Genomic DNA, 20,661 nt, shown 5'->3' with positions numbered 1-20,661 from the left:
CAAAACAAATTCCTTGGGACTTCAGTGACTTCTACTAGACTTAAGTCTGTGATGGACCATGGCTGTGTCCATCCTGCAGCGACCTCCAGGCCCTCCCTGGGCATCAGTCCATCCTCTGCCTTATCATGAGCAGAGCCTGGCTTGGCCCTCAGGAGCAGCAGGGAGAAAGCCTGACACAAAGCACAATTAAGGGTAGCTGCAGGCTGCTCTTTTCCCTAACGTGGGTTGTAAATTACTGAGCAGGCAGCTAAGAGCAAGTAGAAAGGAAATATTTAATTTTCCTCAGCATGAGAAAATGGCGCAAAAAAGGGAAATTGAACTCGCTTGAGGAGGGTCACAACCCGGTCTGCTTAACCAGGATGGGCTTGGAGGCAGGCTTGTGTTGAGGAGTACCATGCAGCTCCTCCCAGAAGGTCACCTCAGGGCCAGGCTTGCTCTGTGCTGGCCCTGGACCAGCCATCTCCAGGATAAAGGCTGTGTGGGCCTCTGCTCCAGCCCAACACTTACCTATGTTGGTAAGTGCAGGGCAGAAAAAGCGTTTGCGAACCTCTGAGATAAACTGAGGGAGAAAAAAGCTCATTCCACACACTGGGGAGTCCTGCTGTATTTGCAGAAAGAGGTGAGGTGCAATTCCTAGCAAAGGCCCGGGGAGCACAATAATGTGCAGGCAGTGCAAGTGCTGTGCTAAAGTTGCATCCTGCAGCAGAGGTTCTCTGATGGAGCTGGCCCCAAATGATTTGCTACAGCTGCTTTTCACGCGCGCTCGTACACCTCTCACACAGCTCACACCACACATTTAACCACCTACCACCAAGGTCCACTAAATCTTGTTCAGAGTAAAAGCTGTCAGGGCTGTGCAGAGGCTCAGCAGCAGCTCTCTTGTGCCATGGCATGCCCTCCCCTGCCCTCACTGTGAACGCAGCCTCCTTTTGTAGCCAGCAAAGGAGACTGGTGCCAGGCAAACCTGCTTTGTCCGGCTTTCATCCTGGTTTTCCAGAGGGACAAAAAGCAACAAGACACACTTTAACTTGGAACAAACTTTTTTAAAATTTATTTTATAGATCACACCAGCCTGAGTGATCTTTAAATGCTGGTCACAAAAGAGAGATCACACCGCCTCCTTTGCACAAATTGAAGTGAACCTTCTTTCATTCTCGGCAGTCTCCTTCATTTGGAGCACAAGGAATGGAGAAAGAGAAAACCGCCTGGAGCTCCCTGCTCCCCTCAGAAGCAGAGGGCAGTGAAATCAGATGCATTTTGATGCTGCTACAGGGTCAGAAGACAAAAAAACCAGGCCTTCATGCCCTGCTTAGCCACACCTCACACCCCCTCACAATGTGGGTGCTATTAGTGTTGTAGCCGCCTATAGTTCCTCCCTCGCCAGGAGAGTGCTGGTATTTAGGCACATAGCTTGGAAAAGGACTGTCTGACCTCCCCCTCCCACCCACGTTCAAGCCACTGAAGTCTCTAAGGCAAAGTACCCTCGTTTCCCAATCATGTTTCTCACCTCTCCCGTGCCGCTTAATGCTCTTGGAGTGCTGGTGTTGGCAGCGGGAGATGCACTGTGGCCCCTGAGCCTGCTGCCACTCAGTCGGTGTGAAAGCCTCACCTCGAATCACAAGGTGAACTGGAATGAACTCCACACAGAAGCCACAGAGTAAGAAACAGGAACAACCCGCTCAGGAGGGACAGAAGCTTTACAGTCTCCCTCTAATTAAAACAGAAGTCCTTCACTGGAGGAGGAAGCCCTCAGAGAAACCGAGGCTGACCACACCTGCTGGGGAGAGCCATGATTTGCTGAGGATGCCACCTCCTCCTCCTCAAAATGCTACCATGCTCCCACAGCTCACCACAAGCTGGCAGAGGATAACTCCTATCCTCACCGGAGCCAAGCGAAGGGGCAGGGTTAGAAGGGAGATCAAAATATGCAGGGAATCGATCACTTGCACAACTCAGGGTTAGAAAAACATTCTAACAGTAATTTGTAGACTATCCTTGCAGGACCTTCCTGGAGAAGCAAGAATTTGTAATTAAAATAAAATACAATCTTAAAAAACAATGAAATTAAAAGTCACAAAAATTACTATGTACTTCCAATCCTGAAAGCACTTCTATAAATTTGGTACCAATTCATCACTGCCCTCTTTGGTCAAGAGGAGAGAAGACAAATCCTACCTCTGCCATTGCAAAGTTTGGCCACTGAGTTCCAGGAAAGATTTTGGAAATCTTGGAGTAAACAAAACCAAGGGGAGGTCATGTTAGCCTGGTGTCTCTGTTCCAAAGGTATATTGCCACCTGCCACCTCTGTCCGTCGAGGTGAGAAGGCTTTCTCTGGCTCAAGGGACGGACTGAGTGTTCCTGCACTATATTCTTAATACTGTCAATTGAGTTGCTGCAGCCTTGAGGCAGGTAAGATTTGCTTCCATGTGCACTGAACAAACACTAGGAAAAGCAGCACAATGGGAAGGGAAACAGGATGGGCATACATCTGCCCACTTAACTCTGTTACTAATTAAAATCTTAAGTGCTATCAACATTATTTGAGAAGGAAATTTAGCATAGGATCCCTGAATTTAATATCAAGAACTGCTTTCCAATTTGTTTCCCTCTTAGATCTCCAACTAAAGAACTTTCTTACCATCTTCTTCAAACTTCAGTCACACTACAACATTAAATTAAATCCACTTAGAAGTAGTTTAAGAGGGAGGGAATCCAGAAACATTTTGGCACGGGGCCACTGTGGTGAGGAAACAATGCCCCATGGAGCCATCCTAAGCAACGTGTTTTAACCTTTGCAAGTCTGAAATTTCAGGCGTTCGATAACCCCTGGATCTGAGACAGCAAATAGAGGGAGAGCAGCAAGTCCTGTGGACAGAAAGGGGTGAGGGAGGAGGGAGGCAACTAACTGGCTCTTCGCAGTTCTATCCAGACTCTCCTCTCATCTTCATGCACACAAAATATAATAAAAACTAATAAGAATAAAAACTAAGCCCATGATGTACAAAAATGTGTCAACAGGTGGAGGAGGAAGGTGTCAGTTACTCAGTTCTCTGTGTCTTATCACCTTCATTAGCTTATAAATTATGCTCCTCTCCATCGCTTCCTTCAGGGAGGAGGGACGATTCTTCTGCAGCCAATCAGCTGGGATGGGTTTTGGTTTAAGCTGCTCTGGATCTTTTGGATAAGAAATGAAAGGAAGGGGAGGAATTCCTCAGAGAGAGGAGGAATAAGAAATTCAGCAGCCACTGGCAGGAGTCACACAGGCTCCCTGAGATTTCACTTTATGGCGCTGACCCCCACGCCGCCGACCTCCTCCTCCGACTTTTGACTGAAAAACAAGAAGACTGACTTTAGTGCAAAGGGACCCCTCAATCAGAGCATCAACACAGCAGGAGTTCAGATGGATCATGCACACGTTCAGACAGCGGGAGGGCAGTTGTGACTGACTGGCTTCCTACCACTGCAGGAAGGAGGTAAGGCAGACAGACACACTGTGATGGAAGGAGGAGAGACAGATGCACCATAAAATTCTGCCTTTCAAGCTGGGAAGGATTTGATTTCCCAATTTTCTGAGTGCTTCACTCCCAAGAGAGCCAGCAGGTGCCATGGGCTTCAGCATTCAGGAAATCAAGGCCTCGGGCTCCCTTGACATTGTGCAGAATGGAAGGAGAGCCCCCCACCCCCCCTACCACAGCTCTCTTGCTGACCTGACTCTGTTCCCAATCTCAGGCCAGCAAACCCACTGTTCCTCTTTGAAATCAGCCAAATACCTTATTGCCCTCACGGATGTGGGGCTCTTCGTCCAGGGCAGGCTGAGTGGAAGCAGCAAGGAGAGAGAGGAAGAGGTAAGCAAGAACAAAAGCAACAGAGTCTCGGGGAGGGATGAAACAAAACGCAAGCTGGGAGTGCTACTTACAACCACAGTGACGCTACAACAAGATAAGGAGGAGATGGAGGACTGGTGTGAAGCCCCAGGCATGTGCAGAGGAAGAGAACCCCTGCCACAGGGCTCTTTCACCAGCCAGCATGGCTAAAGATTTGACCAATGGCAACTAATATAGCTAGAGTTAAGAAGGGGAACACTGACCAGGTCTCTTGACAGAGTCAGTTCCTGAACCTTTCACTTACTAGGTAAATACACTAAAAGGAGATCTTTCTTCTGTCAGTAATAAAGCTGATAAATAGCTCCCAGAACCTGCAGCTAGAATTGAGTTTCCATTCCTTTCAGGCCAGAAAGGCTAGGTATCCTTCATTAACAAGCTGAGCTGAGAGGTCCTAACCAACAAAACAACCTGGATAAATTTCTCTAGGAAGAGATAAGCCTTTCCTTCTCCTTGGATGTCTCCATCCTCCCTCTTTGACAGGGCAGATAACCTGTGACTTATACTCAGGTTGTAATTTCTCTAGTGTAGGGATATTCTACATCTCATTCAGACATCAGAGACCCATTCTGTGACTGGTTGTTTGATGCTTCACTAGTTTAGCTACTGGGTATTATGGAGACACATCTTCCCTGTGAGCACAGTCATACTGAAACAGCTTGCCAAGAGAGGCCGTGCAGTCTTCCCTTGGAGGGTTTTAAGACATGACTGGATAAAACCCTGAGCAACCTGGTCTGACCTCACAGCTAATCCTACTTGGAGCACGGGGTTTGACTAGACATTTCCTGAGGTCTAACCTGAATTGTCATAGGACCTTCAGCAGCTGTCTGCTGAAAGGTCAGCCATAGGGTCAGTCATCAGAGAATTATGATTTCTGCTGTAAGACTACTTATATTTCTATTTGTTTCTGTGGCACATTGAATCCCAAGGAGAGTGCTATGCTTGCGCTTTAGAGTGCCCTTCCTCCAACGGATGAAATCAGGATGCAAACAGCTAGGACTGACATGGTATTTTCCTCACTTACCAATGGTTGCAGGGCAGTAGCTGTCAATGGTGCTGCAGCTGTTGAGGGGGCCTCGTCCCCAGCTGGTGGGCCTCCAGCTGCCGTTCCAGTGGCGGGAACACCATCCTCTCGTTTTGTAACAGCTCCCTTCTTAGTTGACTGCATCTTGATCTGCTGTGGCTTGGAGTTCATTGGCGAGTTATTGGTGGTCTGGAGTAACTGCAAATTGCAAAGGGAGAGGCCAAACTCAGCATTAAAATAGCTAGGCTGATCTGGCAAGGTTCAATGCTGCTTTTTAACAAAAAGTCTCAGGAGAATTTATACCAAAAGCGATCGAGAAGATTGCAGCAGCAGCAGCTATTCAAAGAAACCTAGGCCTCTGAGCTGCCCTCAAGAATTCTTACCAGGAGGAAAAGGTCACTCAACCCTCCACAACATAAAGGGACCGGCTACAAGATGTCTGAAAGAGACTGAGCCTTAAGAACCAGAGGCCTGGTTCACCCCCCACCTTCACATTCCTTCACTCATACCAGCTAAAGACGCACCACATGACAAAGCACATTGGTCACCCAGAACCCATGTCAGGGCTGATGTTTGTAATTGAAGGACAGCCTCTTCCCTCAGTTTTCCAGAGCTACCCAAATCCTCCTGCTGGCTTCTCAGTGTAAGAAGTAGCTAACAGGCAAAACCAAGCTGGACTCTTCAGCCTTTACCTTAGTGATGGTGCCCACAGCTTTGGTGCGGCCTTCACGGAAGACCAGCCGCTGGTCTATATGCAAGTATTCCGGGGTTTTGATGAAGCGAAAGTGCACTGTGGCTTTGTCCCCTGTTCGCAGGCAGTCCTTGTCCATGCTGAGAATCGTGGCCGTCTGGCGGATGCTGCCACAATGCACTGCAAAGGTAATGCACAAAGGCTTTCAACAGCCAGTGCCATTAGTGGAACGAGCTCCAGACAGACATCGAAGGCAGCTTGTTGCCCTGCAGCAAAGACTACATGGGTCACGCAGCTGCCTTTGTTCAGTCCTCAAAATGAGAACACTGTGATCTAGAACAGTTGCCTTCAAGTGGCGCCTGTCCTGAAGCACCCTCAACAGAATCCTACACACCAAGCAGCTCAGCTAGAGGGCAGGACCCAAAATGAGTCTTTCCATCAGCATTTGAGGGTGAAGAATCTTTGCACCATGGAGATCCAGCTCAGGCAGGCTCCAAGTACACTTGAGGGCACACATCTCCTTTTTACCTCCTCCACTCTCCTCTGTCAGCTCCCTCCCCTCTCTCTTACACATTGCTGGGAAAGGCAAAACCAGGAACTATGGCATATACTCATGCTGACAGAGCCACCAGGAGCAGAATTATCTCAGGCTAGAACTGATACCAACTGCTACCACTGAGAAACAAAGATGAGACAACATTGAGGCACATACCCATGGCCTGATATCGTGGGCTGATGGTGGTGGGGTGATGGAGCACCAGAATCTCTGCTTCAAACTCCCACGATGCTTGTGGATTCAGGCGGGGTGACACCATTACCATGCCTTTCCGGATGGAAGAGCGCTTGATCTGGAAAGCAGAGACACAAAAAACCTTAGCACGATTCTCCAGGGAAGAAATTTACTTCTCTGGCTCACTGCATCCAGAAGGGTCCTAAGGGATTTCACAGATATTATCTCACGCTTGCCAAAAGGCAAAGCAAGAGCTGTTAAGCAGCATGTTATATATATGATGTTATGTAAAGGCTGCGAAAATCAAGTTCAGCTGAAGTTTCTAAGGAAGCTTTTAGTTAGAGTGCTGTGAATGCTGGACACTGACAAACATACCTCACTGCTCCTTTAAAAGCAAAACATACATTCTGGTTACACATTACCCAAGCAGATGATCTCCAAAATCACGATGTCTGTTAATACAACACAATAACCCTGAACACATGAAGTATGGTGTAGTTTAAACTATATCCCCTTAAAATAATTGGAACTTCTATTGACAGAAACCTTTTTGGAAGAGGAATTTCATCAATTTTTGCTTATTTTTAAATAAGCAGCAGGACTTGGCTGGTCCTACAAGCCAAGACGAATAGTGTAAATATACTGCTCAGGATACTAATGCAGTTCCAGCACAAAAGGAGACTTTTCTTGCAGTACCTCCACTTTGTTAGACATCTCCAACACTATTTGTCATTACCTAGGGGCATTGCAATGGCCTGGCAGCTCTCAGGAGGAACAACCAGGACGTAGAATCCACAGAGGTTCTATGGGATTTTATTTCGCTGCAAAATGAGGCAGCTGAGGTTTGTAGAAACAGTCTTATTGTAGCTGATCTCTGAGAGCACTTGAAAATTAGAGGGTGGTTTCTTCTGGGGGGGTCTAGAGCAGATCATCTCACCTTCTTCAAAGCAAAGGAGGCAGTCTGGCCTCCCCGCACTTCTTTGACAGGCATTCTCTTGCGGTGGATGGACTTGACAGCAATAGGCAGGAAGTTGCCAAGGGGATCTGGCCCCAGCAGAAGGGTGTCATTTAGCTTGATGAGGCCTCTCAGTGTCGTCCCAGAGACAACTGTTCCTACGCCCTATGCCAAAGGAGAAAAACCAGTAATTGGGGTTACTCAAGCAGGCTGACAGAATAGCTCTAGAACTCCCCTCTCTAGAGAAAATACCTTCTTCGACCTGAAAGAGGGAACAGAACATTCTTCCAAAAACCAGGCCCCTTACCGGGACAGAGTAAGTATCATCTATCTGGAATTCTGCTGGCTCTTCTTCCCTGTAACTGGTCCGTGGAGACAAGAGATTAAGAAACATCTTCAACAAATCTAGGTTCTCCCCGGTGACATTTGAAATCTGGAAAATCGGGCACATCCTGTAAAGGAAAATTGATGAAAATGGAGTTAGTTCACCTTCCTACCTAGGTTTCCACATGTAGGGAGACATCCAAAATCTTGGGACTTGAATTCAAAACACAGTGCTAGGAAGGGAGAGCCTGGCAAGAAGTCAGATGCACAACACCCCATGTTTGAACACCTGCAACATTGCCTCTGCCTTCTAATGACATTTGGAATAATGTGTAAGGTTCCAGGACTGAAGGAAGCCGAATGCCTTGACGTCTTCTGCAGACTGCCCAGAAGCAGCCTCTCATTTCTGTCTCAGAGAGGGGAACACAAGCAGGTCAACCTCAAAATCAACACACTCTTATGGAATCAACACACCACATGGCAGATGCAACCTTCACACATCTAGACAATGGGACTCTCTTTCTGAATCTCCTCACCCAGTCTCCAAATAGGATTGAAAGAGAAATGATTCTCCTCTACTCCCATTACCTCTCTGAGCTGAAGTTGGAGGCTGTTACAATGACATCATCCTTGCTCTGAACCAGCACGGGAATCTTCCTGCACCCTGGGGACTTCAGCAGTCGCTGTAACAGCTTCAGGGTTTCTTAAAGGGTGAAATGAATATTGTTAGGGCAGCATCTCCTGTCTTTACAAATCACTTTTGTGGGGTCTCTCCCTGAAGGGAGACGGGTGCTCTGGCCACAAATAGACAGGAGAAGATGGCTAAAGGTGAGACTATGAGTTTGCTGCAGCCCAGGTAGGACTTAGGAGCCATTCCATCTTTATTTCATGCCAGCTAGCCTGCTGCCAAGCGACACCATACACAAACAGACAAGTTTGCATCTGCAAGTGCAATGCTGTGAAGTAGACATTTTATAGCTGTCTATTAGTAGCTTTAAGCAGTTACAAGGTATTTCCTCTTCCTATAAAGGATTTTTCACATTGAATTAAATGAAAACCATCAGGACTCAGGAACGGAAATATTTGAGAACGTGTGATTTAGAAATCAATTTTGACCAAACACACCTCAATACATTTTTCATGGAAGTCAGCTTGCCCTAGGAGGCTGGAGAAGCATGAAAGAGGTAAAGATCATCATCATAGACTAGAACAGTGTGAGTGGACCAGATTCGGAAATCATTGTTTTGGGACAAATCTCATGGCTCCCAACTTTCATCTTTTGCCTCTTTTTCATGTATTTTCTAAGCCTTGTATCTATGAGCCAGCAGGGGCATTACCTGATGCAATGGCATCAGCCTCCTGCAAAGTGCCTTACAATAAATGAGGAAAAAACAAAAAAGGGTAGTAAGGACTTAAAAGAGAAAAGAATTTATAGTCTACAATTGTCATCCAATTAGATGGGTTTTTGTGAACAAATGATTGCCTATGGGAAAGTAATGTTTTGGATACAGAAACACAAACATCTAATCATGCCATCTGCTCTTCACAGATACACTTGAGTCAAATCTTGTGTCTATTTACTTTAAACAGAGCATGTCATGGGAGTGGCTTCTCCCAGGAGCAGCTCTTTTCTTCTCACACCGAGCCAAATGTTCTCCTTCCTTCCCAGTTATTATCTTATATTCAGGCCTTACATTTATTTGCCAAATAACTACCACAGAGACATTTAGATTATCTTCTGTTCACGTGCTTCTATTTACCTTAAATATATTTGGTATTTTTACAGTAATGAACTAACCTCAGTACTGGGAGCATTCACTTCCCAGATTCTTAGGACCGATTATCAAAAAACCCGAAAACATTCTTCCAATTAACTACAGAATATTCCTGTGGGTGTAAGAAATGCTTAAAGAGCATTTCAAAGGTGAGAGTTGGTCACTGCCTGAAAAAATGTCAGGCATGGGTTAATGGGTCACTGCTGGGGTTAGAGGTACTGCTTTAACTGCTGCTGAGAAAAAAAAAGAAATCACTAGCTCCTACTACTGACTGCCATCCCTGCCTGTGCCTAGTCCTGTCTCCCATCCTGCTACCATAGCCCACATATGCAGCTGCTTCAAATCATGATTTATTAAGTGTTGGTTGTTCAGACAGAGGAAGGAGCTGCTGTAGTTATACCAGAGTACCTGAGAAGTGCCCAGGTGAGCAGGATGTAACAAGCAGCTGCCCCTTCACTAACAGCTGCCGGAGAACAAGTCCGATCACAGCGTAAGATCACACTCAAACTATGGGCAAGGAGGAAAGCAGCTTTCAAAAGAACTTCCAGACTTTTCCTCCAGGTTGAAATACCCAGAGAGAAAGCAAAGCCCCAACCCCAACTGTATGCTGCTCCTCTTAGTGTAGGAAACACTTTCAGGTTGCTCCGCTGAGTCCCTCAACATGGCTAATTTTGACATGGTGACTCCCAGTGAAGCACCTGCAAAATGGGCAAGGGAAAAAGGATAGATTGCTGGAAGGTGTTTAGTATGCAGTCAAAATCAGATAAAGCAGCTTTCCTCCAGCAGTAATTCCTGAACCCAAGCAAAGGACAGCAGCACATACAGAGGTAAGAAACAGCCCTGGAGAGAGCCTGGAGGACTCACCTTGCAGGATGTTGGCAGGGCACATGTCAATCTTGGTCACCACAACAAAGACGGGAACATTAAGTGCAAGCGCCAGGCCCAAGTGCTCCTTGGTCATGCCAACAATCCCAGCATTACTGCCAACCTACACCAGGGATATAAGACACAGGGATGTAAATGTTCCTCCTGCAGTAAGCTGGGTTACAGAGAAGACCTTGTGCCAGATGTGCAGTGGACTGTGATTAGGTTGTAGATGTATCACTGTGACTGTATGAGCAGTGCCAGCTCATCTCAAATGCTGCTGGACACTGGCAAAGGACTCATTTCTCCCCATTTTTAACAAGGTTTTGTAGAATTTAGAAATCTTTCCATTTTCAAGAATCACAAACCTTGGGACTGTCTGGGACTGACAGCTTTGTGGCACTTGCCTCAGAGTCCTGGGGAGATACCCACAGAGGCTTCTGCTCCCCAGCAATGTGAGATGCTGCCTCCCTCCATAACCCCACAAGGACTTTGCAATAGGAAAGAAGTCGAGGCTGTTAAAGCTGTGAACAGACCCACTCCAGCTGGTATGGTACGTGTTTCTTGCTACCTACCATAAGCATGCAGAAATCAGGTAAGTGGCCAGTCATGCCAAAGACGGTGGTTTTCAGGTACTTTTCATGACCAGCCAGGTCAATGAAAGTAATGACCTTGGTGGATTTCTCACAGATCTTTGTCCATTCCAAACTGCCGCCGTGGCTGTCGGGTTTGTTCACCACGTTGCCCTCGCTGTCGAAGCCCAGGATGTCATTGCCCACGCTGCTGGTGCGGCCTGACTCAATCTCGTGCTTGTGGCGGAAGAGCTTTTGCCGAGCGAAGCCTCGGCCATTGTCTAGCTCGCCGTGAGTCAAGACACCCAGCAACGTGCTCTTTCCTGCGTCCACATTGCCAACCACTGCTACCCTGGAGGGGAAAGGGAAAAGGAACCTGGTAAAATACAATACCTGAAGAAACAAACAAGCAAGCAAAAAACCCTGAACATCACTGCTCCTGCAAATAACTGGTTTTTTCTCCCTGTCCTTTAAACAGAGATTAAAAAATGTTAGACCCTCATAGGCAGAGCAGAGATTCTTTTACAGTTATTTATTAACAGCGGAGATCACAGGCTCTGGGGACTGGGATGCGAAAGACTGTGGAAACATGTCACTGGTGTCCAGCACACAGTCAACTGAACCTGACATTGCCTGATGCCACACAGAGTGTCTCTCTTCTGTCTCTACAATCCAACATATACACTGCAGCAATTCAAAAGGAAGACTAAATCACAACTTGGTCTAGAATACCTCTGCCTTTCTCACATTCCTCATGTTGCAATAGCACCAAGTGCTAAGTAGAGCACAAAAATTGAAATTGTTGTTTCCAGAAAAGCTCAAATAACAATAAAATATTTTAGGAGAAAACCATCTCCTACAGCAAGCTGTTTCTTTGACTCTGATCAAGGTGGCTATTATGGCTGTCAGTAAATGTTGGAAATCCACTCCATCAGGTCTGGGCAGACCCTCAATCATGTTACATAAGGTAGTATATGTCCATTAAAAGGTGACTTGGATCATCACAGTCTTGGAACAGAACTGAATCCTTAGTCAAAAGCATTGTGTTCCAGCACTGTGCATATATGCACATGCATACTGCCACATGTGCACATGTGACTCCCTTCTGAGATCCCACCATACAAAAGATCCCTAAACTGTGAAGCCCTCACCCAGACAGCAACAGCCCTCTGCTAAACACAGGCAAATTTTCACCAACAGTTTGTTCACAAAAGAGACAGCAACAACAACAAAAAGGCAACTGCATTAGCAAGGAGTGGTCAGGCTCAATTCCCTTTGTTGGGAAGCTACAACACCCAGACTCCAACCGGCGTTGCTGGCTCAGCACCACGGACTGCTCACACAGTAAAAATGCAGCTGAGCTGCTGACTAACCCTGTCTCCACCTGGCTCCTCACCTGACCTCCAGGAAGTCGTTGTCACCCACGCGCTTCCGAACGAGGTAGTCGCGCACCTTGCCCCCTGCTTCCTGGTGCTCCCGCAGGAGGATCACGTCTGCCTCGATCTGCTCTGCCATGCTCTTCAACGTGGCATAGGACGCTTCCATGTCTGCCTCGCTCAGACCGTATTCAGTCCCGTCTAGTGTGGTGTTGAGACAAAGAAGAGTCAGTGAGCACCACCTTGCAACAGCCAGCAGCAACATCATCCTGCCTGGGACCTTCGCAACAATCGGTATTCGTACATGGACTGGAGGTATCAGCCACGTACACAGAACAAGCACCCTTTACCCAAAGTAAAAAGAGATGGTCTTCACTGTGAGTCTTAAAAGACACTAGAAAAGCACCATCTTTCATCTAGAGGAGTTTTCACAATTTTTACAAGCAAATACTTATGGACTGGCAAGAAAGACACATTTTTGTCTAATTCCCTTACTTCACATGCTGAAGGTACTTTGTGTCCTTCAGTCAGACGAAATATCTCCTCTTGCATTGCAATAAAGGGTAAAGCATTAACAAAATGAAAGCTGTGACTAAAATATCACCACAATTAACCAGGGAATGTGGGACCAATGTAAACAATCAGCTTGTTTTATAAAACCACACCCCAGTACACACTTTCTGCAAGTCTGGCCGGCACAGCAATTTCTTCAGCCCCCACATACTCCAGTTAAAACAATGTTTTTGGCATGTCTCACTGCCTTCATCCTGGCACTTGAAAAAAATGCTGACAGCACATCGGACCAGAAAGCACCAAGGAATTAGTGCTTCCTCAGAACGGCTCACCCAAACAAAGAGCCAACAGTCACAGCAAGCCAGTGGCAACTACCTAGACAGTTTCAAGGCCACCACAGCCTCTCTCCTAACCCAGGTGCTGTGAAGGTACACAGATTTCAGGCCAGAATCTCTTCTGTGGGTAAAAAAACCCCACAAAACAACAAACAAAGGTGGAGGGCCACACTGCACCTGAAGACCAAAGCTATTGAGTGTGTGCGTGTTCATATGCATGGCTGACTCATCACCTGGTAAGCAGTAACTGCAGTTTGAACGAACTAATCAGCATTTTAACTACTGCACAGCTCTGAAACTAGCAGTTACTGGGTGATTTCCAACCTAGCTCATAAGCTGGCTGAGAAGCTGTTGAGATGGTGAGGAAAACAAAAAGCCTCATGGCTGGAGTCTTGGGTCATAGAACGGGAAAAATAAGTAGGGGACAGGAGAGGGTAAGAGCCAAGGGAGAAATGGAAGAGTTGCCACTGGTGAAATAGTGAACTTCCCGGCAGTCTTCATTCACTTCTCAGTCTGCCAAGTTCGTTATCTGGGATGATCAAAATCATAGACACTCAAAGTGAATTAGAAGGAGAGACGGTGGCAGGGATACCAAGATTCTCTGTTATATATCCCCATCTTCCTTGACTATGCAGCAACCCAAAATGAAGTCAGAAGTTTAAGCTCATATTTTAAGAAACAAATGCCTGCTTCTAAGTACCTCATCGCAACAACCACCAGTTAACACCCTCACAAGGTATCCTTGAAGAAAAAGCAGGTACTAGACTGATTAGCTAGATCTCCACTATAGATGTGGTTATCCCAAACACCAACGAATCAGACTACATATGGGAAGCTTTCCTGAAGGCAAGAGCATTATCCCTGTGATATTTATTGGCTGCATGACCACTGGCTATCTAATTCTGGCTTCTCTTCTATGTTGGCTGCTTTGCAAGACTCCAAGAAAACCCAAAAAGACACAGTTCTGAGGTAACACAGCTCTCTCCCTCCATTTTCTCAGCCAACCCTGGTACCCACAACCAGAATTCTGTATTCTTCCTCAAACACAGTGAATGGCTGATCATGACAACTTCATATCCATCAAATATCTAGTATATTTGAAACATGTCTTTAGCTTTATGATAGTCAATTATTTTATATTCAGAAAAGAAATTTTTATTTCAAAGCAAGGCCACATTCAATTTTATTTTACCAGCATCAGATGAAAATATTCAAATTGTCAAAAAGAACCAAAAGGTAATCTGTGCTAAATACTAAAATCCATGAAGACAAATGACTGTGGTCACACACAAATTAATGTGGCAGTAAAGGCCTCACGTTGAGAAAAGGAAAACCTTCCCCTCCATAGTACAGATACATGCTAACAAAGAAAGTCAGCAGCATATATTTTGGCTATCTGAAGTACCTCTAATGCATTCCTGTGGGATGAAAATATGTTATTTCCAATGGAGCAGTGACCAAAACCAGACAGAACAAGACCTTTGTACACACTGAGGAAGTCTGTACTAAAACTGTTAATATGCGTTTAGACCCTTCGTCTTTTCCTGGTGTGCTCAGACAAGATATGCCTTATTTCCAAAAAAGAACTTGGATGATTTTATACAAAAAATATGTTTAGCTCTGCTACATAAGACAGCTGCTGGCAGGAATAAAAGAAAAGAATCTGTCCCACATATTCTGCTATACTTTATGGAGGTTTCCAAATTATTCTGGAAAAGTAAGCATTACCTTCAGCAGCAGTTAGATAAACTAGGTTTTTCTTATAATTTTTGTTGTTTTCCTGAAGAAGCTATACTCACCTGATCCTTGCCCAATGACATAGATGGTCTCCCCACATCCCTCATCAATCCTCTCTGACATCTGCTGGAGCAAACTGTCATACTGCTCTGAAGTCGGACTCACCATCACCAGCTGGAAAAAGATTAAATATCCATTTGCAGGTGCCAAGCTAACAATTTCAAAACCAGCTTCAGTTACAAGGACAATCAATCCATGTGCTTTATTGAAAGAGAAGGGCTCTTTTTCCAGGACTGCTTTCTGGTGGTTTTGTTTTGTTTTGCTTTTAAACCAGTTTTGCTGTCAGCTATTTCCTTGTGACACTACACAAGGTTGTTTGTCTGAGCTCAGTTCATTCATGCTGGAAGATACACTTCAAAGCAAGTAAGAATACCAAGCATCTCATTCTGATGTAACCAGTGTTTAAAAGCCACATTTAAATGAACACTCCAGTATGTTTCCATGCAAGGAAAACAGAAAGGGGAGGAGATATTTTCTCCACAGAAATTTCTTAGCTGAGTACTCCACAGTCTCTGCTGCACAGAGCGCTGCTGCTCCCCCAGAACATGATGGGACAGACAGAGGAAGCCAGCCAGACCTCACTGCAGAGCACACCAAGGCACTAAAATCAAGAACATCTCAAAAGTCTTTCACATATTTGATCTCCTCTTTTGTGTTCTGAGGGGGCAGAGGGAAAGAAGAGAACATCAATAAGTATTATTTTCAAACTCCTAAGAGAATTTTAGCTACTTTACACTACAGTGCTGAGGGACAGACATACAAAGCAGTTTGTACAAGCACATCTGCAGGTTCACGAGTGAAGAGCTGCAGTTCTGCAAGTCAGTAGTTGTGCTACCAATAAGCTTTGACTGCAGCTATTGCAATAACCACAACTTCCTTTGCCCTGCAGAGGCATCAAGAGAATGAAAAAATAAGACAGAAACAAAGCAGAAAATGAGGCCAACAAGACAGTGCTTCAGGAATGATTTTTCTTAGAACAGAATGGTGTAGCACCACTTCTGGCAAAAACTTGTATTGCTCACACAGTACAGCTGAGGACACTGGCACAGAGCGGCCACAATGGTGGCATGGCAGTGACAGACCAAGGAGACCTCACATCACCAAGTTTACTTCCCCTCTGGATGCCTCCATGGTTGCAGACCTGTTGGTGGCTGAGCATCCTGCTACAGTGGCTCGATAGCTGTAGCAACTGAGATACACATTTCTGTTAAAAGGCACTTTTAGTAAGAGTCCTAAGGGCTGTCACCCACCAAGAGTCCCATGGGTAGGCCCACCTGTGCCATGCCACAACACCAAATGACATCCACGCTTTCACTAGCTGTCCCTACACACACGTTCCAAAATCACATCCTAAAAGATGCACTTCCCTTGGCTACACACCAAGGCCAGCCTGAAAACCGTGCTAGATTTGCCTAAAACACATGGTTTACAGCAGTTCACAGTATCATCTTCAAGTCTGCCCAAGATTCTGTAACACAGCCTGACTTATTAGCACAGCTAACACAATGTGCATTCAGGGAGGAACTACTTTTACTACCACTATTACTATTACCACTGCATAGTTGATAAAGGCCTTCATTGGAAACCTAGAGTGTAAGGGAACCCCAAAACCCCATAAATAACACTTAAGCAGCTTTCAAATCCATAATGATGCATCTGGGAAACTGAAGCACAGACAGCAGGTGCTGGTTAGAAGGTTTAAGGCAGCCAAAGCAACACTTTCCTCAGATGTTAAGGGTCCCACAGAGCATGAATGTGTCTGCAAGGACCACACAGCTACAAGAGAGACAATCACCTTCACGTGCCTCTTTTGGACACATGCCCTACCTAAGCCTTTTAACTACTTGGCATGGTCTGCAAAGGGTACTAAAGCACTCTGAGCTGGAAGGCCACATAGTCTTTCCATTTCATGCTACACAAGACTGAATTTTGCCTTTATTAGTTTTTCTTTCAGTTTTGTTTTCTTCTTGAAGGAAATCACTGGATGTAAATGTATTGAGACGGAAATCAGCAACTGTTCAGAGGCTTGATCTGGGCAGGAATGGAAGGCTGTTTGTTAATGTCTAGGGTTTGTTTTGCTCTGCAAGTACTTTCAGGAGTTCCTGGAAGCAGAGCAGACAAGCTCACTGCTTAGGCCAGTACACCAGCATAGGTCAGGGACTCGGGAAGATCTATTAAAGAGGCTGTCACATACATAAAGGTCAACAGAATAAGAGGGGCCGCCAGCACCGAGGCACACTAACTTCAGCGTCTTCAAGTCTCATCACCAGCTTTATTTTAGTCTGAGTTCAAGTGCTTCAACAGTGTGAGCAGGTACGGTGTGTAACAAGTACCAAGGGACATTTCAGCTGAGCAGCTCATTGTACCCTTTCTTCATGTTGCGAGGCAGGAGGGCTGGGGAGTTCAAACAATACCAGCCCATGCATATCAGCTCAAAATACTGTTCTCCCACCCTGCTGCTTTCACTGCCACACAGAGGTGCTGCTAAAGGGTGTTCCATTGGTAGACTGCCTTCAAAGGTTACTCTGGGGCCCATGAAGCTTATGGCTGATATGATGTAGTGGGACATCAGGAGAAGTATGTGTAGATCAAATAACAGATTTCATGGATCACACTTTCCCATTCTGCAGCCACAGCCTCAGCCAGTTCTACAGTTTCCTGGGCCACTGCAAGACTTGATGTGCTGTTTTGAAGGTCTCTTTAGCCTCCTGGGCAGAGAGAGTCTGGTCTTTGCCATCTCCTTGGTCGGAGAGACGTCCTCCATTTTGGCCCCTCTGCTTTTTTTGCTTTTCACCTTTGAGCAACCCCCTCCATGCTTGCACTACGTATTGGTGTGTTTCAAGGGTTTTCACAAAGTCAAAAACGTTCACTTTTGTTCCTTCCACTTCGCCAGGCACTGAGCAGTTATCAGTAGGAGCCATGTGGATCTAGCGAACTTCAGATTTCCTACAGGGCAAAAAAGTAACAACCAGTCATTGTTTTATTCTTAAGACAGCAGAAGGAAACATATCTCGCAAGTTTGAGATGCCATTCTCTAAAGTCCCTTCCCAGTCTCTGGGGAGAGGTGGCTTTGCCCACCTTTCCTCTGATCACTTTTGGGATTAACACACACCAGAGATGGGTAAAAACTACAGTTGCCTGAGCTTACTCCTGAGGGACAGATTGGACTGTGGCATTCTGCACTGCCCAACAGCAAGCAAGAGGCCACAGCATTAATTAACAGCAATTTCAAGAGACCAGCAAGATGGAGCTCAGGTTATAGAAGCACTAGTACAAGTGGTCCTTACAAAAAAGCATCCTATATCCATAAAGCGGACAAACTATTAATATTAAGGGCAAACCAAGTACTATGTGGTAGGTAGTGCTGCTCTTTATTGGCAAAACAGAGCCTGACATTTTGCATGGCTGGAAAGCCACCACCAGCCATCAGGAGGTCAGGGAAAAGGCACCTTCTGTAATGTCATATTTTGATTTCTATTCCCTATGGATATACACAGTTCAAGTGCTATTAATGTTCTGCTGTCAATGTAGATCTAATATAAGTATCAGTTTCACTAATAGTTGTGTGATTTGGTTTTTGACCTAAAAGTTGATTACTGCTGCTGTGTGTTGACACTGATGGGAAAACAAACACCCATTAAGATCAACATGACAATGAATTTGTGCTGATGAATGGAACTGTTTGTTTGACCAGCAGACAAGGAGCACTTGATAACGGAATCCCAGTGTTCCTCTCTAAAAAGAGCTCACCTTACAGTGAATGAACTGGGAGGGGACTGGGAGACAAGCATGTAACAGCCAGGGGGTGTAGATCAGACCAGGACAGAAGTAGCAACTAGCAACAAACTGACTGCAGTGGGAGTTCCCATTTTAAGCATGGATTGGAGGGGAGCAATTCAGCTGGGAAGACAGAATAGAAGAGAGGGATCAGGGGGTAGATGGTAGCTACTGCATTCTCACCATATGGGATTGCTGTTTTGAGTACACAGTGGGAGACTAACTTGGAGAGATGCAGCAGAGCTCACAGTTTTAGCTCTCATACAAGATGGGAATGAATGAAAGGTCCAGGGAAAAGAAAATAGGTGCACAGTGCTGAATGGAAAAGTAAATTATAATAAGGTCAAAAAAAAAATGCTTACCTACCACCTCCATAGCGCCTGCAGATTTCTAATAGTGGAAGACAGACTGACACCACAAATGGAGTTTGTGGGAGAAAAGCATTCTTCTTTCTTTGACAGTGTTTTGGTCAGGTTCCTGGCTGTCAAGAATCAGTGATGCAGTCCTCGGCATCCTCCTTGGCCCTCTTCCACATCAGTCACATCCAAGACAAAGCACAGATCAATATTGGCATCCTGTATAAAAATCTTGTCCAGCTCATTAAGGCATGAACAGGTGGCTTAATAGATACTGCAGGTTTGACTTCTGTTCTTTACTATCTTACAAGACATCTCCATAATAATTTGTTTTAATACAGTCTCACATTATAAAATATTCAATCATCTCCTCAAAAAAACCAAAAAAGCAACCACATTTCCATGTCCACACACTCATTCCTCTCTCTCCACTTTCCTGTGCACAGAGTATGAGAAAGTCCAGGACTTTGGAACAACTTCGGTTGAAAGCATGAAAAGAAGGCATGGCAGAAAACTAGGAGGAAACACCAGCTATGCTGACTTCTGGGTCACATAATTACAAGTGGACCAAACTAAGCTTTCAGGAGACTTTAATGTGGGAGACAGCACCACAGTACATCAAACCCATGGCAGCAAAAGGTATACAGTTAAAGAGATCAGCCAACTGGGAAAAAAAACCCCAGGAGACAGTGTGGAAAGGCAGCTAATGTAGTCTGCGGCAGGCTCCAGCACGCACGTATTACTACAATGTACCTTCCTGCAAGATGAAAATGAGAACTGGTTCTGACAGTAATAAGACCATTACACAGTTCTATCACTAGGACCCTAGAAAGGAACTGCACAAGGTGAACCAACCTTTTTACATTGAATTTAACCCGTGTGCAAGAGCCAGGCACCCCTGTCACTGAGCCCTTGGACTCAAAAGTTATGAGCTCTGACCTTCTTTTAAGATTGCGAAGAAAGCCCCAGGAACTAGTGCAACTGGCAGCAGAGATAACTACAGAGCACCAGCGCGGAGGGAAAACGTCAGCGGGACGTAGCAGTAGCTGTCAGCTCCAAACCCCGCGCTCGCTGAAGATGCTGCACCGGCCGCGGGACGGCGATCCCCCCAGATTGCCGCGATGGGGAAAGCGCCAGGCGGAGCAGCCTGCCAGTCCCCTCCTGTCCCGGCCGGGCCACGGCACAACTTTACTGCGTTTCTCCCGGCCGCCTCCACAGGCACCGCGGGCTCTGCCGCCCGCCCGGGCGATGCTGGGGCAGGGGGAGCCCTGGGGGAAGCCTCCCGCTCCGGCGGAGCCAGGCGGGCCCCAGCCTCTCGCTCTCCTGAGGTGCGGCCAGCGGACAGGCTGGGGGTGGCAGCCCTCCGTGGCTCGGCGGCCGCCGGAGAGGAGGGCAGAGGGGGCCCGGCGGGGTGATGGCGCTCGCCGCCGCCCGCCCCCCCGCCGGGCCTACCTTGCTGGTGAGGTCGATTTCGGGCTCGCCGTTGAGCGCCTCGCCGTCCTCGCCGTCGAAGGCGGCGCGGAGGGGGCAGGCGGCCGCTGCCACGCGAGGCCGTCCGCCCGGGGAGCCGGGCTCCGGGGCGAACATACAGGCCGGCACCGGGGAGCCCCCGGGAACCGGGGATCGGCTCCGCTCTGCCGCCGCCATCTTCCCTGCCCGGCCCTCCGCTCCCCCGCCCCGGCCCCGCCCCC

At 46.6% G+C, this 20,661-nt stretch overlaps 1 protein-coding gene across 3 annotated transcripts; it reads right to left on the bottom strand.

The window, feature by feature from the left end:
* Positions 1-1,022: 1,022 nt before the first annotated feature.
* Positions 1,023-20,652, bottom strand: GTPBP1 (GTP binding protein 1). Of its 3 annotated transcripts, XM_064655104.1 has the most exons (15): positions 20,423-20,503; positions 18,977-19,140; positions 17,032-17,783; positions 14,840-14,951; positions 12,213-12,393; positions 10,820-11,168; positions 10,245-10,368; positions 8,194-8,308; positions 7,589-7,733; positions 7,264-7,446; positions 6,309-6,444; positions 5,598-5,776; positions 4,906-5,103; positions 3,771-3,812; positions 1,023-3,328 (listed from the first exon to the last, which is right to left on the bottom strand). In XM_064655104.1, the coding sequence occupies exons 4-15, from the start codon at positions 14,943-14,945 to the stop codon at positions 3,236-3,238; spliced, it is 1,851 nt and encodes a 616-aa protein (XP_064511174.1). In that variant the 5' UTR covers positions 14,946-14,951; positions 17,032-17,783; positions 18,977-19,140; positions 20,423-20,503; the 3' UTR covers positions 1,023-3,235. The 3 variants fall into 3 exon arrangements, with proteins under 3 accessions (XP_064511174.1, XP_064511172.1, XP_064511173.1); XM_064655102.1 differs by lacking the exons at positions 17,032-17,783; positions 18,977-19,140 and having other exon boundaries at positions 20,423-20,652; XM_064655103.1 differs by lacking the exons at positions 3,771-3,812; positions 17,032-17,783; positions 18,977-19,140 and having other exon boundaries at positions 20,423-20,652.
* Positions 20,653-20,661: the final 9 nt, after the last annotated feature.

The sequence above is a fragment of the Pseudopipra pipra genome, chromosome 5, assembly GCF_036250125.1.
Source record: "Pseudopipra pipra isolate bDixPip1 chromosome 5, bDixPip1.hap1, whole genome shotgun sequence".
Lineage (NCBI taxonomy): Eukaryota > Metazoa > Chordata > Aves > Passeriformes > Pipridae > Pseudopipra > Pseudopipra pipra.
This window is presented reverse-complemented; position numbering and strand designations above follow the sequence as displayed.

Coding starts and splice junctions, on each gene's coding strand:
- GTPBP1 (XM_064655102.1), bottom strand. CDS start 20,617: ATGGCGGCGGCAGAGCGGAGCCGATCCCCGGTTCCCGGGGGCTCCCCG. Junction 10,369..10,819: donor CTGATTTCTGCATGCTTATG/GTAGGTAGCAAG, acceptor TCCCTGGTGTAG/GTTGGCAGTAATGCTGGGAT. Junction 8,309..10,244: donor CCCTGCCAACATCCTGCAAG/GTGAGTCCTCCA, acceptor TCACCCTTTAAG/AAACCCTGAAGCTGTTACAG.